This window comes from Castanea sativa, chromosome 1 (genome assembly GCF_040712315.1).
Source record: "Castanea sativa cultivar Marrone di Chiusa Pesio chromosome 1, ASM4071231v1".
NCBI lineage: Eukaryota > Viridiplantae > Streptophyta > Magnoliopsida > Fagales > Fagaceae > Castanea > Castanea sativa.
In genome coordinates this window covers 86,291,444-86,308,570 of record NC_134013.1, presented here as the reverse complement: position 1 = coordinate 86,308,570, position 17,127 = coordinate 86,291,444, and the positions used below count along the sequence as shown (strand labels likewise).

At 34.3% G+C, this 17,127-nt stretch overlaps 1 protein-coding gene across 2 annotated transcripts; it reads left to right on the top strand.

Annotated features, from left to right (window-relative positions):
- The first annotated feature begins 1,499 nt into the window (after window positions 1-1,499).
- Window positions 1,500-3,628, top strand: LOC142609616 (G-type lectin S-receptor-like serine/threonine-protein kinase At1g34300). Of its 2 annotated transcripts, none has more exons than XM_075781254.1 (2): window positions 1,500-1,893; window positions 2,041-3,628. In XM_075781254.1, exons 1-2 carry the CDS (start codon window positions 1,860-1,862, stop codon window positions 3,216-3,218), a joined length of 1,212 nt encoding a protein of 403 aa, XP_075637369.1. In that variant the 5' UTR covers window positions 1,500-1,859; the 3' UTR covers window positions 3,219-3,628. The 2 variants fall into 2 exon arrangements, with proteins under 2 accessions (XP_075637369.1, XP_075637361.1); XM_075781246.1 differs by having other exon boundaries at window positions 2,038-3,628.
- The last annotated feature ends 13,499 nt before the right edge of the window (window positions 3,629-17,127 follow it).

The following is a 17,127-nucleotide window of genomic DNA, read 5'->3' as shown; positions in this document are numbered from 1 at the left end:
AGCCCATGAATCATGTCTACCAACAGAATAGCTTTCTTGGGGATTGACCAATGTGGATCTGTTGAACACATTAGATATGGGAATACGCCACTGACTCGAGTTAGGACAGAAAATGGAGTTGTCACCTAGTTATAGGTTCAAAGAATCAACTTTGACCCATGTTCAAAAGGCAAAATATAACCAAACCATAAGTTTAGAGTTAGTACAAAAGTAGAAAACAGTTAAGCACCTAAGCTTGCCTGATCGAATGGATTGGCCTCCACTTCATGCTTTAAACCCACTTTCTAACAAGCAATCCAATATGCTAGATCCCTTGCCAACATGCAAGTTCGAAATAAAAGAGATACATATAATTAGTTAATTACTCCCTGTGATAAAGTGTTGGTTGACACTACGACGGTTTGATTGCTTGGCTCTAATTTTGAATTTTTAGTTTTATTTTTTATTCTTTTATACCAATTTTATAATTATTTTGAGGATAATTATAAGTTTTAAGCCAATTTTTAAATCTTTCAGTGATTGGATTAAAACATTGTTATGGATTCCATTTTATTCCGGCCGAAAAATATCAAACTGGTTAGCAAACTAGAATGAAAAAGCCTCTAATTCCACATTGGGAAAAATTCTAGTCTATTTTGACCAATTTCGGTCGATACTCAAATTTTAGCCGGTATGATTTTGCTCCTTTAATAACTACTAGTTGCATATCCGCATGATGCATAGAAAAACTTGACGATTTGTTTTTTTGTTGAGTGAAAAATGAAAATAGTAAACGAGACTTATAAGTGTTAATCCCAAACATTTCTTAAAATTATGAATTATTTTCTATCAAAGTATGATTGATACAATATATTAGATTTTTAAAATTAAGCTATCTATATTTGTTATTTGAAAGTGTTTTAAATTTTGTAAGTGTTTTTTTTTTCTTCAAGGAAACATAATACAATTTGCATTCAATTATTATATTTTGTAAATAATGTAATATGTTGATGACATTTGTTTTATTACTCGCTACACGTCCCCAATAGCATAAGAGGAAGCATATATAAGTAAATTCATCACTTATATTAAAAAAAATAAAATACTTAAATAATATCAGAAAAATGTAATTTTGTCATAAACTTATCAACATTACGCTGATAATGTGACATAATTGTCAATGAAAAAACTCATTTCTACACAAACCTCTCCACCCAAAGTATCGTCGAGAGATCTTTCTAGAACCCATAATATTTTTTTCATAATCAATCTTGTGTGGTAGTACTATAAGGAGGCATTTTCCTACAACAATTTGTTTGTAGAGCTTTTGCTATTACAAGTCTCCTCAAACTATTTTTTACAAACTGCTGTTGTGACAAATTCATACAAAAGTGAGTGATGTTGGCTAACATCACTTTTTCACTTACCAATAACAACTCATCATAATTTGAGAAAAATTTTGTAATTTTTTTTTTTTGGTAACTATAGCATTTTCCGTAATTGAGAAATCAGAAGTTTGAATCAAGACGGAAGAACACAACCCCTTTATTCAACGAAATTCAACGAAGACAAGAAACTTGGAAATTTAGAACCGACCACATGAATTGAATGTCACAATCCTCTGATAATCCCAGCAATTTCCTTCATATTATGGCCTGGCTGGCAGGCAGGCTTGTCATTTTCACATATCAGTAAACAAACCCCACACGGTTTCAACTAAATTTTTTAATTATAGTTGGTTGTGTGTGCAACAGGTTTTTCCCAAAGATTAATGCATTGAAATAAAACTCAAGTAAATTCATCATTTCTTTTCTCATACAAGTTCGTCTCTTTCAATAGAGTTTGTGGGAGTGCATTGTCTGTATTTCATTTCCTGAATAATGTTCGTACCAGCTGCTATTGTTGTGGGCGTGGGTAAGGTTTTAAATCCATCTTTATTATTTTTTTCTTTTCCAGCTATGTTTTCTCGTTACTTTTTGATCATTATTATTAGTTATTACCAATAATTCTGAAAAGCTGTGAGGTTCTTATTGAGTTAAATTTTTTACATTTCTGCAGTAGTCTTTGTTATGGTGATTTTTATTTGCTTTGTGGCAAATCAAGCATGTTCTGACTGTGATAGCAGCAATGTCACTCCGAACTCAAGATTTATGACACTCACCATGGATAAATTTCTCATCGATATGGAAAGAGAGAAGCCAATCAAATTTACCTCTCAGCAGCTCAGAATTGCAACAGACAACTTCACTAATTTGTTAGGTTCAGGAGGATTTGGATCAGTCTATAAGGGAATCTTTAGTAATGGATCCATGGCGGCAGTGAAGGTTCTATATGGGAATTCTAAGATAATTGAGGATCAGTTCAAGGCAGAAGTAAGTACAATGGGAAGGGTTCATCACTTTAATCTGGTACGGCTTTATGGTTTCTGTTTTGAGGAGAACCTGAGAGCACTTGTTTATGAGTACATGGGAAATGGCTCGCTTGACAAGTACTTGTTTCGTGAAAACAAGATCTTAGGATTTGAAAAGCTTCATGAGATTGCAGTTGGGACAGCCAAAGGGATTGCTTACTTGCATGAAGAATGTCAACAACGAATAATCCATTATGATATTAAACCAGGAAATATTCTTTTGGATGCAAACTTCTTGCCTAAGGTAGCTGATTTTGGTTTGGCAAAGCTATCTAACAGGGAAAATACACATATCACCATGACAGGAGGAAGGGGGACCCCTGGTTATGCGGCACCAGAAATGTGGATGCCATATCCTATAACCCAAAAGTGTGATGTTTACAGCTTTGGGATGCTATTATTTGAAATCATAGGTAAGAGAAAGAACCTTGACGATAGTCTTCCAGAGAGCCAAGAGTGGTTCCCCAGGAGGGTTTGGAATAAGTTTGAACATGGAGAACTGGAAGAGTTGAGCATAGTTTGTGGGATAGAGGAGAAACATAGAGAGACAGCAGAGCGAATGATGAAGGTAGCTTTCTGGTGTGTTCAGTATAGGCCTGAATCAAGACCTTTGATGATTGTTGTGGTGAAGATGTTGGAAGGAGCAGTAGAGGTTCCTCCACCTTTAAACCCATTCCAGCACTTGTTGGTTCTTAATCCTAGTAAAAATGCAAATTCCAATCCAACACTTACTGATAGCACTTTTGATTCAGAATATTCCTCTCAAATGAGCTTTGTAGGCGCTACTCCTGTGATGAGGAAAGATGAGATTGAAATAGCCTCTACTTAGGTGACCTGAAGGGCATCACTACTGAGTCTGTGCAAGTGTGATCAGTGTATTAATTTTTACATAGGTACATGATTCAAGGATACCATTTCTCTGTTTATACAGAAATGCATAATGTACCATTTGAATTTGATTACTTATTTACTTGTAATCTCTAGACCCTGTTAAGATAAATGCCTTATATCTACAGCTCATGTTGCCTCTACAGATCAGGTTGTGAATCGAAATTCCAATTCAAATGCTTCTGCAACTTTCAGATAAACTTGCAGAGGATTTGGTTCCAACTATTGTATTTTATTTAAATTCAAAGGTCTCATCATTATCTTTTATCCTTGGCTTCTATCCAGGATTTTCAGTTGTAAGTTGTAATCAAATAATCTAGTACTCCTTCCGTCCTATTTAGTTTGTCCTCTATTTTATTTTGGGATGTCTCAAAATATTGTCCTGTTTCTAATAATAAAAGTCATTAATTTACTAATATTCCTATTATACCGCTATTTAATTTTCAAAACTACTCAATTTGAAAATAAAATCAACAAATTTATTTAAGGGTAATTTTGAAAACTAATACATTTTTAAAAGTTAGACAAGACAATAAATGATGTTCTCTTAAAAAGTTTGACTTTTCAAATAGGACAAACTAATTGAGACGAAGGGAGTAGTTTTATTTTGTACGTTTATATTTAATTTCAATACAACTCATGGGTTGGTAATTAAGCCAACCCCAATTATTCAGATTTTGATTCAACCAGCTGTTCTGTGAAAGTAAATAGGAGTACAAATAATCTCCTTCGCCACTACCTGCCCAAATTTGATTGGTTTTCTTTTATTAATCATCTGTTAGAAGTTGAGTTGCTCCACCATAATTTTGTTGTGCCTTTTAAGTTATAAGCCACCATCTTAAAATTGAGATTCATAAGCTCTCTTCCTTGAAGTTTCTCTCACATCTACCATCCTCTGCAATCAATCTTAATGCTTATACTGATTTTGATTGGGCTGATGATGTTACAGATTGTTGCTCTACGACAGGTTTTTGTTTTTTTGGAAATTCTCTAATATCTTGGAAGAGTAAGAAACAAACTGTAATTGCGCACTCATCAGCTGATAGTGATATAGCAAGATCGCAATTCAAATAACACATAATACTGTATTTCATAGTTTTTTTTTTTTTTTTTTTTTTTGAGAAGAATGTATTTCATGATTTTGAGCAGGTGTGTGTTTGTTATAATATAAATTATTTGTGTGATAGGTAGACTTAATTAAGGCCACAATATTTTTCACCCAGTCCTTTTTAGACAGTATTTTGTATATTTTGTACATAAGGTTTAAATAATTAACTCAACCGTTTGTACAGTTCACAGCTAGTCCTGTTGGTTGTACATGGTGAATAACATAAAGAAGTGGCAAAGAATTAATCGTCAACAAATAACAAAAAGATGAGACCTTGGACCACTTATAAGGAAGATTTGTGTGGCTCTTTCTAAGGAAGAACTGACAGACTTATTATAATTGCTGATAAGTTTGAATCAAGAGCGGAGGGTTGGTTGAATCTTCTGCATGCGATAAAGGTTCACCAGCTTAAGTCCAGGACTCTAGGCAAGGATTTCTCGGCAACATTGATGCTACTTGCATGGTTTAAAAAACCAAACTGGTCAAAGAACTGAAAAAGGACCGGTCCCTTGTTTTTCCTGGTTCTTGACCGGTTTTTTGCCGGTGTTTTTGGTTTTTATTGGACCAATTCGATGCCTGGTTACTGGTTCAACTAGTTTAATCAGCCAGTTTCCTCGGATTAGGCTCCCGGCCCAATATATACTACTGGGCCAATCCTCCCTATAGGTTTTATTTTTTTAGCTACTTCATTTTAATATTATTTTTTTAATTCTTCCTCATCTCTTTTTCTCTCTTCCTCTTCATCTCTCTCTCTCTTTTCTCAGATACAAGGCAAGCAACCAGCCACCCAAAACTCAAACTACCAATAACCACCACACCTAAAACCCAATCGCACCCAACAGCCACCAATTGCCACCATGTACAACCCACTACCAAAAACCACCACACAATCCGATCAATGACACAAACCACAACCACCATGTGCTACTACTTTACTTGAAACTTAACCACCACACCATCACTATAGCTAAAATCCAAGAAACCCACACCCAAAATCAATCACCACCACCAAATCCAATACACTGACGAACCCACCCAATCCCAGCCACCACCATGAAACTCACCCGACCCACCACCACAAAACACCCACACCCACCCCCACAAACCCACCCACACAGACACCGACCCACCACCACAACAAAATCAAATTAATCTTCTATATCTCTATCTTTTGGGTTAAAACTAAAAAATGAGTTTTTTTTTTTTTTTTTTCCTCTGGTGGTATAGAGCTTTGTGGGCTTTGCCAGATCAACCAAAGGAGAGGGCAATGGCGGCTCTAAGAAATTTTTATAGGGTGATCATTAAGAAATTTCAATTATACAAAATCTAATAAAACAATAACTTGAATATTTGCTACAATTGTGAGTTGAGTCACTAAGCAGAGTAAAATTGTTGTGACTATAAAGCCAAAAAGAATATAACTATCGTCACCATCAAGGAGAACTGACAGCCACAATATTTTTCTTGGTACCATTTTTAATTTAGGGAAAAATGAAATTAGAGATTATTTTTATTGAATAGGTTGAACGAGTTACAAATTTGAATTTTTAATGATTTTTATCTTTTTGTTTTATAGTAGGCTTTTTGTTCAATAATTAGATAACTCGTTGTTTGGTCTTATCTTATTTTTGTTTGGTTTATGTTTGTTGTTATTTGGGCTAATATTTATTATTCTTATTTGATTTTTTTTTATAAAAATTTTATAAAAGGGATTAAGGATTATGTTTGGGGGACTAATGCTACATTTATAATATTTTTACAATAAATCTTATGCAAAAAGATGTTATTGGTGGATTAAAAAATAATATCAGCATTGAGTCCAAATTAGAATCAGTAATAACTTACCACATTGGATTTGTTGTAGAATTATTGTGAATATATTGTGAATGTAGGATTATTTTTATTTTTGTTGAACCCAACTTTTTGTAATTCTCAAGTCAGGGTGTTCAATGTTTGTATTAGGGTGGTCACAATAGGTTAATTTAACATATAATTTTTTTTGGCAAGTGTATATATACAATTTTTTGCAAGTCATGGTGGTCTTAATGACCAACCTAGCTTGCATGTAGTGCTGCCAGTGGGAGAGGGAGAAGGAAAGGGTGAGGTGAAGAAAGAGAAAAAACTAGAGAAAAAATATAGGAAAGGGAATAAAATATTAATATATGGTTTACCTTTGAGTATAGTGTACAACCAAAAATAGGTGTGCATTGTAGCAAAGAAACCAAAATTTTTAGCTTTGCTTCCACCAATACAACCCCAATTTTGTAGTTGATAGTGCTAAAAATAACAATATGGCTTTTTAGCACAACCAATAATAATGCAGATTTTTTTTTTTAGTAAACAGTAATACTTATTTGAACACAGACAAAAATAGTAATAACGGTGTTTTAAACTGGGTTTATAATATATTACTTAACCAGAGTACAACTAAAAAATGGTCTAACCTTTGTAGTTGTAGACTAGGATTATAGACAGCAGACACTAGACACACACAATCTGTTGGTGCAAACACAATGATAATGGAAATAACACGAAGAGAAACTGAATAATACTTCTTATTTTTTATTAGTTTAAAGAAAGAGATTACACAACACTATTTGGACTGAGGCGCGGCACTCGCTCTCTTTAAGGAGATTCAAGCCCTTGGTTGGCTAAACTTTGTAACCGGTGCAGACCGTCTCTGACTTGTCTCCCCCAGGATACAACAGCCCAACAAGTGTCGTATGGCTAGAACAACTTCTGCACAAAGTGTTCAAGCCCAAAACTCCACCAGAAAGAACACCCTTCCTTGCCAAGAATCTCTCTATTTTTTTTTTTTTTTTGTATATTGTAATCACTTGGATTGTGTCTGAATGTTGTTGGATATTATTCTGATGGGCCATTGACTCACCAACGGATATGGTAATTGCTCTGAATGGGCTGTCAAGTAGGAGGATCCAAGGTGTTGATTCATTTCCAAATTTGACACCTCCACCCTTCACCTCCCCCTTGCGCACGTATCTGGCCCAATATTTGAGACAATTCATGTTAGCCCATTAATCACCACAATTAAAAAGAACAAAATAGTCTCTCTCCTTTTCAATGTAGGATTAAACATTTTCACTAACTCCTCATCTTCCACATTCACTCCCACATCTTTACATTTATGTTATAAAATTTATTCATTTTAATTATTTAATATTAAAATGTTCCAACAATCCCCCACTCATTTTAATATTAAAATTTTAGTTAAAGAGAGATTACCAGACAAAGATGGGTCACTATGCATCATGAAGGTGTGCTCTGCATTGAACCTTCAATTAGTAAAATAGCAATCTTAACTCCAGAGTCATAGTGGTCTCCGACTTGAACTAGGACCGCTTTAGGGAAATTAAGCGTCACTGCTTACACATAACAACCCAGGTGTTGACATGAGCTTTTATAGCTGGCACTTTACGGCCATGTGCTGATCCCGGTTTCATGAGTGTATTTGAGATTAAGTCCAAATCTCATAGGGAGCGGCCCCACCCCCACACTCACATAGGTGAAATTTTGTCAAGGGTGCTCTTGTAATTCTGACACCCCACTCATACAAGCTACAAATTTCATTAAGAGTTTTTTACTCAACCTCTCCACATTAAAGGATAAATGCACTTACATCATAGGGATGAGCAATTAAAAAATTATTTACAAAATAAATAATTAACAAAATTAATTGTGCATTTGAACCCAATTTTCAGGATCTCTGGTCTTTGGGTTGGGTATCCTCATACATGGCTCATGATATTATGGACTTTAGTCCCATCCCCCTCGATGTATTCCAGACTCTATCTTTTGCCAAGGCCTTGGTAAATAGATCTGCAAGATTATCATTAGATTTAATATAATCCACAGTTATGATGCCACTACTCAAATAAGATCGTACGGTACTGTGCTTTCTTCTTATAGGTCTGGATTTACCATTGTAATAACGGTTTTTAACTCTACCAATTGTAGCAGTGCTATCACAATGAATTAATATAGGTGGAATTGGCTTTTCCCAAAATGGAATTTCATATAACAAATCTCTAAGCCAATTTGCCTCTTCACTAGCTGAAGCTAATGCTATTAATTCAGCTTCCATTGTTGAATTAACAATTATTGTTTGCTTTTTAGATTTCCAACAAATAGCACCACTACCTAAGGTAAAAATATAACCAGTGGTAGAGAGAGAATCACCTGACAAAGTATTCCAATCGGCATCACTAAAACCTTCAATCACAGCAGGGTATTTTTTATAAAACAAGCCATAACTTTTGGTACCAATTAAATATCTCATGACTCGCTCAATAGCTAGCCAATGATCTTTACTAGGCTTGCTAGTAAATCTGCTTAGCACTCCTACTGCATATGCAATGTCAGGTCTAGTACAATCAGTAGCATAACGCAAACTACCAATGATGCTAGCATAATCCTTTTGATTAAAAATCTCATCATCATTATTCACAGGAAATAAATGAACACTAGAATCAAAAGGAGTAGCTACACTTTTGTGATCATGAAAATTATATTTTCTCAATATTTTATCAACATAATGTGATTGATCAAGATATATTCCATCACATGTTTTTGTAATTTTCATGCCCAAAATAAAACTAGCCTCACCAAGATCTTTCATATCAAAATGGCTTTTAAGCATATTTTTTGTCTCATTAATAACATGCATATTTGAGCCAAAAATCAACATATCATTCACATAGAGGCTAATAATAACATGTAAATTATTCCATGATTTAGAATAAATACATTTATCACATTCATTTGATTTATAACCATTCTCAATCATGCAAGAATCAAACTTTTCATGCCACTGCTTAGGTGCTTGTTTTAAGCCATATAGGGATTTAGTTAACTTACATACCTTGCTTTCTTGTCCAGGCTCTACAAAGCCTTCGGGTTGATCCATATAAATCTCTTCCTCTAGGTCCCCATTTAGAAAAGCAGTTTTTACATCCATTTGATGAATTTTCAAATAAAAAATTGCAGCAATAGCAATTAACAATCTAATAGATGTAATTCTTGTTACCGGAGAAAATGTATCAAAGAAATCAAGATCAGCTTTTTGTTTAAAACCTTTTGCAACAAGTCTAGCTTTAAACTTATCTATTGATCCATCCGGTTTCAACTTTTTTCTAAGGATCCATTTACAACCTATAGTCTTACAACTCGGTGGAAGATCTACTAATTTCCAAGTTTTATTAGAAATTAGAGATTTCATCTCATCATTTACAGCCTTTTTCCAAAATATAGCATCAGGTGATGTTATGGCCTCTTTTAAATTTTGAGGATTTTCCTCAATATTAAAAACATAATAATCAGGACCAAAATCCTTTTCAACTCTAGCTCTTTTACTCCTTCTAGGTTCCATTTCAAAATTTTCTTGATTTTGTAAATGTGAAGTGGAAGAACTAGGTTGTGACAAATATTTTCTTCACCCCCACTATTTTTCAATTTAAAAGGAAATTTTTCTTCATGAAAAATTGCATCACCAGATTCAAAAATTATTTTGTTTTCAAGATCAAAAAATCTATAGGCTGCACTATTAAATGCATAACCAAGAAAAGCACAGGTAGTAGCTCTTATACCTAATTTAGGTATTTTAGGGTCAGTAAGCCTTACATAAGCAAGACAACTCCATACTCTCAAATATCCCAAATTTGGCTTATGCCCTTTCCACATCTTAAAAGGTGTGGTGTGTGACTTTTTATGTGGCACCTTATTTAAAACATGACATGCATTTAAAATAGTTTCACCCCAAAAATGTAAAGGTGCACCAGATTCAATTAACATGGCATTTGTTAACTCAATTAAAGTTCTATTTTTTCTTTCAGCCACACCATTAGAAGCAGGTGAATATGGTACAGTAGTTTCATGGATAATTTTCAAAGACTGAACAAATGAGTTGAATGCACTTGATTCATACTCACGGCCTCTATCACTTCTTATTCTTTTTATTTTTCTACCGAATTGATTTTCAACTTCCTTTAAAAAATTTTGAAATTTTTTAAAAGCATCACTTTTATTTTTCAACAAATAAATAGTTGTATATTTTGAGAAATCATCAATAAAAGTGATAATATATCTATTTCCTCCACGAGTTAAAATTTCCTCAAATTCACATAAATCGGAGTGAATTAACTCAAGCAATTTGGTATTTCTTACAACACTTTTATGAGGTCTTTTTGTAATCTTAGCTTGACTACAAGTTTCACATTTTTCAAAATCTTTTGACAGTCTTGGAATTAATCCTAAACTACTCATGATTCCCACATATCTACTATTTATATGACACAAACGAGCATGCCAAAAATTAACAGAAGAAAGCATATAAACTGAACTGGTAGATGCTTTATTATTCTCAACATTTAATTTAAACATTCCATCACAAGCATAACCCTTTCCCACAAATAATCCCTTTTTAGTGATTACATAATTATCAGATTCCATAGTTTGCTTGAAGCCAGTCTTGTTAAGCAAAAAACTTGACATCAAATTCTTTCTCATGGACGGAGTGTAAAGTAAATCTTTCAATGTTAGCACACGTCTAGAAGTGAATTTCAATTCAACCTCACCACTCCCAAGAACCTTGGTTTTGCTAGAGTCACCAAGCATAACAGTTTTTTCTTTTTCAAAAGGAGTATACAATTTGAACCAATTTTTGTCATAGCAGACGTGCCTATTAGCACCAAAATCTGCCCACCACCCTTCAACATATTGCACCATATTGATGTCTGTAATCATAGCCACTAAAGGCTCTTCGGTTACGTTAGCCTGCGTGACAGATTCACGTTTCCGAAATTTGCAAAATCGAGCAATATGCCCACTCTTGCCACAGACAAAACATGATCTATTAAATTGATCTTGTGAAGGGGGTCCTTGGTTCTTATTGTAATTTTTATTCGGGTTTCCCCTTCCTTGAGGTGATCTATTATTGTTTTTAAAGGCTTTCTTTTTTGGCTTCAATTGACCCTTTCTAGGAAAATGATTTTTGGGCATATTATTATTAGATGAAATAAGGTTTACCTTTGTGGTGGAATTACCATTGCTCTCTTGTGTCATGAGTGCATTTTGTCCTCTAGCCTCCTCCACATGGATGCGCGTGATCAATGTCTCTAAGGATGTCTTCTTTTGTTTGTGCCGCAAAGTCTTTTGGAACTCCCTCCAAGATTGTGGTAGTTTGTCAATTATGCCGGCTACCACCAAATTGTCTCCGATCTTTATGCCTTCGGATCTCAATTTTGCTACAATCATTTGGAAGTCTTGTGCTTGATCCACCACCGATTTTCCATCCACCATTTGGTAACGGAAAAATCTACTAGCAGCATACTTCTTTGCACCTGCCTCCTCGGTATCATACTTGCTTTGTAAAGCTTTCCAAATTTTTTTAGCAGACTTGTAAGTTGTATCATAATAATCATAGAAATGATCGGCAAGACAATTCAATAGATAAGAGCGACAATTATATTCATCTTTTGTATACTTATCTATTTTTTCTTGATGAAGAATATATTCTTCGTCACTCATCTCATCGGTAGGAACCTTTGACGGATTCTTCTCAGTGAGGATGTAGGCAACTTTGAGAAGGCTCAAGTAGAAGAGGACCTTTCCTTTCCATCTCTTGAAGTGGGCTCCCTTAAAGCGAAAGGGCTTGTTGAGATCTCCAACAGGCTCATTTGGTTTCTCTTGTGTAGACTCCATGTGTGAATCTCCTTAAAATTGTTGGTGCAAACACAATGATGATGGAAATAACACGAAGAGAAACTGAATAATACTTCTTATTTTTTATTAGTTTAAAGAAAGAGATTACACAACACTATTTGGACTGAGGCGCGGCACTCGCTCTCTTTAAGGAGATTCAAGCCCTTGGTTGGCTAAACTTTGTAACCGGTGCAGACCGTCTCTGACTTGTCTCCCCCAGGATACAACAACCCAACAAGTGTCGTATGGCTAGAACAACTTCTGCACAAAGTGTTCAAGCCCAAAGCTCTACTAGAAAGAACACCATTCCTTGCCAAGAATCTCTCTATTTTTTTTTTTTTTTTTTTGTATATTGCAGTCACTTGAATTGTGTCTGAATGGGTCTATTTATAGGCTCAATGGGCCTCACGAAATTACTACCCAAATTAATATGATTAATTAGGTCCATTATTCTGATATAGTGGGTGTTACAAGATTAATTGTTGGATATTATTCTGATGGGCTGGAGTTACACAATTAATGGTGAGATAAAGAGTTTTCTGAATAATGAAAAGGCCCAAACGGATAGTCCATTAAGTGGGTTAATGGCTCATTATTTTCCATAATAAAAATAGAATATTAATTCGGACAATTTACTCACCAACGGATATGGTAATTACTCTGAATGGGCTGTCAAGTAGGAGGATCCAAGATGCTTATTCATTTCCAAATTTGACACCTCCACCCTTCACCTCCCCCTTGCGCACGTATCTGACCCTATATTTGAGACAATTCATGTTAGCCCATTAATCACCACAATTAAAAAGAACAAAATAGTCTCTCTCCTTTTCAATGTGGGATTAAACATTTTCACTAACTCCTCATCTTCCACATTCACTCCCACATCTTTACATTTATGTTATAGAATTTATTCATTTTAATTATTTAATATTAAAATGTTCCAACACAATCAATGTGGGGTTATAATACAGATTTGATTGTGCTATTTCTAAGGAAGAACTGACAGACTTACGAGAAATTATTCAATCCTCTTGGAGGACCACTTCATCAATATCCAATGGTCCTCCATACCATTATTATTTTGCCATGTGCCAAAATTAATTGACAAAGCATCCTAGTCATTTTGAGAAAAAAGAAAAAGTTCACAATAACTCCATCACCGATGATGTCCATTGAAGCCTGAAATTTTATTTGAACCTCAGTGACGATTATTGTTGTGAAATTTTAAAATACTCGCAAGTGTACGAACCGTACCGAAGTATAGTTTAACAAGAACAAGGTTGAACCCACAAGGACTTGAATGAACGTAGAAAAATTAATCAAATCTTAACAAATTAATCCTAATTTAGTTTAATAAAATTGGCTGTTTGAAATTAAATATACTAAGAAAATAATTAAACTAAGCAAAAATATAATATAAAGCAGTAAAAATATGTAACAATCTAGAGAAATGAATTAAGGTTTTGGAATCCGTCTTGTTATTTTATATCGGCATATATTTATAATCATTAATTTTTCCCAACCACTACATGACAATCTAGAAATCAATCTTGCTATAATGGAAAACGTTATCATTAAAACTTCTATTTAAATATTTAAAGCATGCTCTTCTTCGCTTCCTAGGTATAAAATCAAATCATCAATTGTATCCGTAGCCAAACAAATTACAAGAGATATCCAATTTAAAAATCAAGAAATAATAAACCAAGCATTCAATTAATTAAGACAAATCCTAAATCATGAGAAAAACATAATTGAACTCATATCTAGAATCTCATCTTAGTCAATTAGTATGAAGCAAGAACAATTTAAATTACTAAAGAACAACTATTGTGGGAAAAATCAAATCACATAAATATTACTGATAATCCTTAACAAGGTTTCATCCTCAACCCTAATTATAAATTTAGCTACTAATAGTAATTGAAAGAAAATACAAAAATAAAATACTAAACATTAAACTAGAAAAATAATTAAAACTAACTGTCATGGAAGAAGTAGCCGCAGCTCTCTATACACATTTACCTGCAACGCAAAGATATTATATAATCAGTAATAAAATAACATAAAAGTAAGGCTAAATATGTATATATGTGAGTACTTTATTATATATATATTTTATGCACATCATCTTTGGCAAATCCAATAATATGAAGTCCTCTGTAAAGATTAAAATAAAACTCTTTTAAGATTTTGCAGAAACTTCAAGATGTCAAAATTATTGGGCAACAAATCTATGTGACCAAACTCATCAAAGATGCAACTCATAATCTTACCAAGTAGATCTTTGCCTTCCTATTGAAAATCCACACAAGTATCAGAAGCGCCTCTGCGCTCTTTGGCTGTTAAATTTCTTTTACGCCAGTGTGGTTTTACCCATGCTACCCAATCCAAAAATCCCAATTGCTGAAAATCCAACCTTCTAAACAGGTCCTTCTTGGTCATGTCCAGATGTGAGAAATCTGAATCGGATCCAGTGGTTTCTCTCATGTATCTTTTGAGCATTGTCGCGTACTATTTTTCCCTCTTGGATGACTACAATATTCCTACTAGAAAAATAAATCAGGGTTGTTCATTCTTGATGACTCTGCAACTTTTAACAGAAGGTCTTGCCGCCGATGACTACAATGTTTTTTCAATCAGAATTCTGAACTGCAATGGTTTGCAGGGAGGCAGCACGTTGAGGTACCACTCTAAGTATTTTTTATGCCCCATAAAATTACATTTTGGTCCATAATTTGGTCTACTTAACAATATATCGAGTCTTTAAATAAATAAAAAAAGCCCAATTTTTTTTTTGAACTAAAATCTATAAAATAAATTTATAATAATAGCAAGCCCAAATGCCCAATAAAGACCTCAGGAAAAAAAGCCCAAGATCAATCCCCCCTCACTTACTACTAAGTAACTCAAACACATTTTTAAATCAACAAAAATAATAATAATTAAATTTTTATAAACTAAATACCTCATTAATCCTCACTGTCGATTGAATCAAATTTTAAACCAAAATAATTCCTAACCTAAAGGGAAATAAGAACCTCAGTCCTCAGTAGTTACTGACCTCAACATGCTGCCCGTTGCCACCCTTGATCCCAAAGTACATAGGTGATGGCGACGGCAACAACAAGATCGGTTGGCCCAAAGCAGTACTGAAGGTAACCCAGCCTGCCTATCCAATTCTGAGTTCTCAACATGCAACGGTGCAACCTATCCAGATCGGAGATTTCCTTGGTGAGACCTAGGCTTAACGTGTTGCCATAGTGCCGGCCCTTAAGGTATTTCAATTCTCTCTCTTTTTCTCTATGTCATCTTTGCTCTGAGAGCAGCTCTCTCTCTCTCTCTCTCTCTCTCTCTCTCTCTCTCTCTCTCTCTCTCTCTCTCTCTCTTTGAAACTAAAAAATTTGGTTCTCTAAATCTCTTTGGAATTGATTCAATTGAATAGCTTTGCCTAATTGCCTTTATTTGACTTTATTGATTTGTGATTTTGTCGTTTTGTGTATGTTTTATATTTCTTTAATGTTTTATGTAAGTGTATGACTATATAGTTTGTATGTAATGTAATTGATAAATTGTGTTGATTGGCTAGCGCTGGCGCTGGCTCTTGTCTCTTGTCTCTTGTTAAATTGTCTCTTGGCTCTTGTCTCTTGTGTTAAATTGTATGACTGTACATTAATAATATTAATATTTCAAATGAACTTATAGTTTATTGTTTATTCTTTTGCTAGTATCATGGATAGGGCTGTCCACGGGTCAATTTTGGACCCAACTTGGACCTGACCTGCTGGCATCGGATGGAAGGAAGAGGGACCCGAAACCGACTGTCGGCATTAATCGCTCAAGTCGATTTTGGGTTCGGGTCGGTTCAATCGGTGGAGAAAGTCTCCGGATCTTGCAAACGTCACCAGAATCTTCAAAAAAATTCACCAGAATCTGCAAAACCCCCCAGATCTACACCAAAAATCGCCGAAATCAGCTTGGATCTCCTCGAATCTCGCCAGATCTCACCAAATATGGTCGAGATCTCGCTTGGATCTCCTCAAATCTCACGGCATCTCACCAAATATCGCTTGGATTTCCTCAAATCCCACCGGATTTGTATATAACGTCGGTCAGGTCAGGTGGCTCGGTTTTGGAAAAGAAAACCCGCCACTCGACCCATCGGAGTCGGGTCTTGGGCGCAGAAACCCATCATCGACCGACGAGAGCGTCGGTTCGGGCTGAAATTGGGTAAGGATCGAGCGGGTTAGTCGGTCGGGCAAGTCTGGACACTCCTAATCATGGAGAAATATTTGGTAAGAAAACCATGTATCCAAGATTCATCTCTTGTGCAAGATCTTTAACTTAGAAAATCGTCATTTAGATCCTAGGCTACGAGAAAGGATATCATCTTATCATCCTGATAATCATGATGAAATAAGAAGATTTTATTTACAAAAAGGTCCTTGTCAACTTATTCTCTATAATGAGACTATCATGCGGATAAGATTTCAATTGTGATCAAATTCATCTTCTCTTTTCTTTTTTTTATTTTTATTTTTATTTTTATGCGCCTTACTCTTTATGTAAGTAGTTTTGGGAGTTATATTTGATTTAGATTGGGTTTATCTAATTAGTTTTTGTTGATCTTTGTAATTAGAAGTTGATATGAACAAAAAGTATAATGTTAATCTAATATTAGTTGATGCAATTTAAGATGCATTAGACTTTATATATATAAATGTTTTCTTTTTAAAATCTAAAAATTTAAAAAAATTTCTTCAATTTCTTCAATGCATTAGACTTCTACATTGTTGCTTTTTTTTTTTTTTTGGGTGTAAATACATAATGTATCATGAAACAAATTCAATAAGTTTTTTTTATTAAAAAAAATTGATAGACATTAATTAATAATTTTTAATAAATAAGAGTCAATGATTTGGCCATGGATCAAGTCAAATACGGCCCAATTACTAACACATGTACATGACATGGGTAAAAGTAAAATCTATTACGTTAGACTAAGTTTAATTCATAATCCCATAAA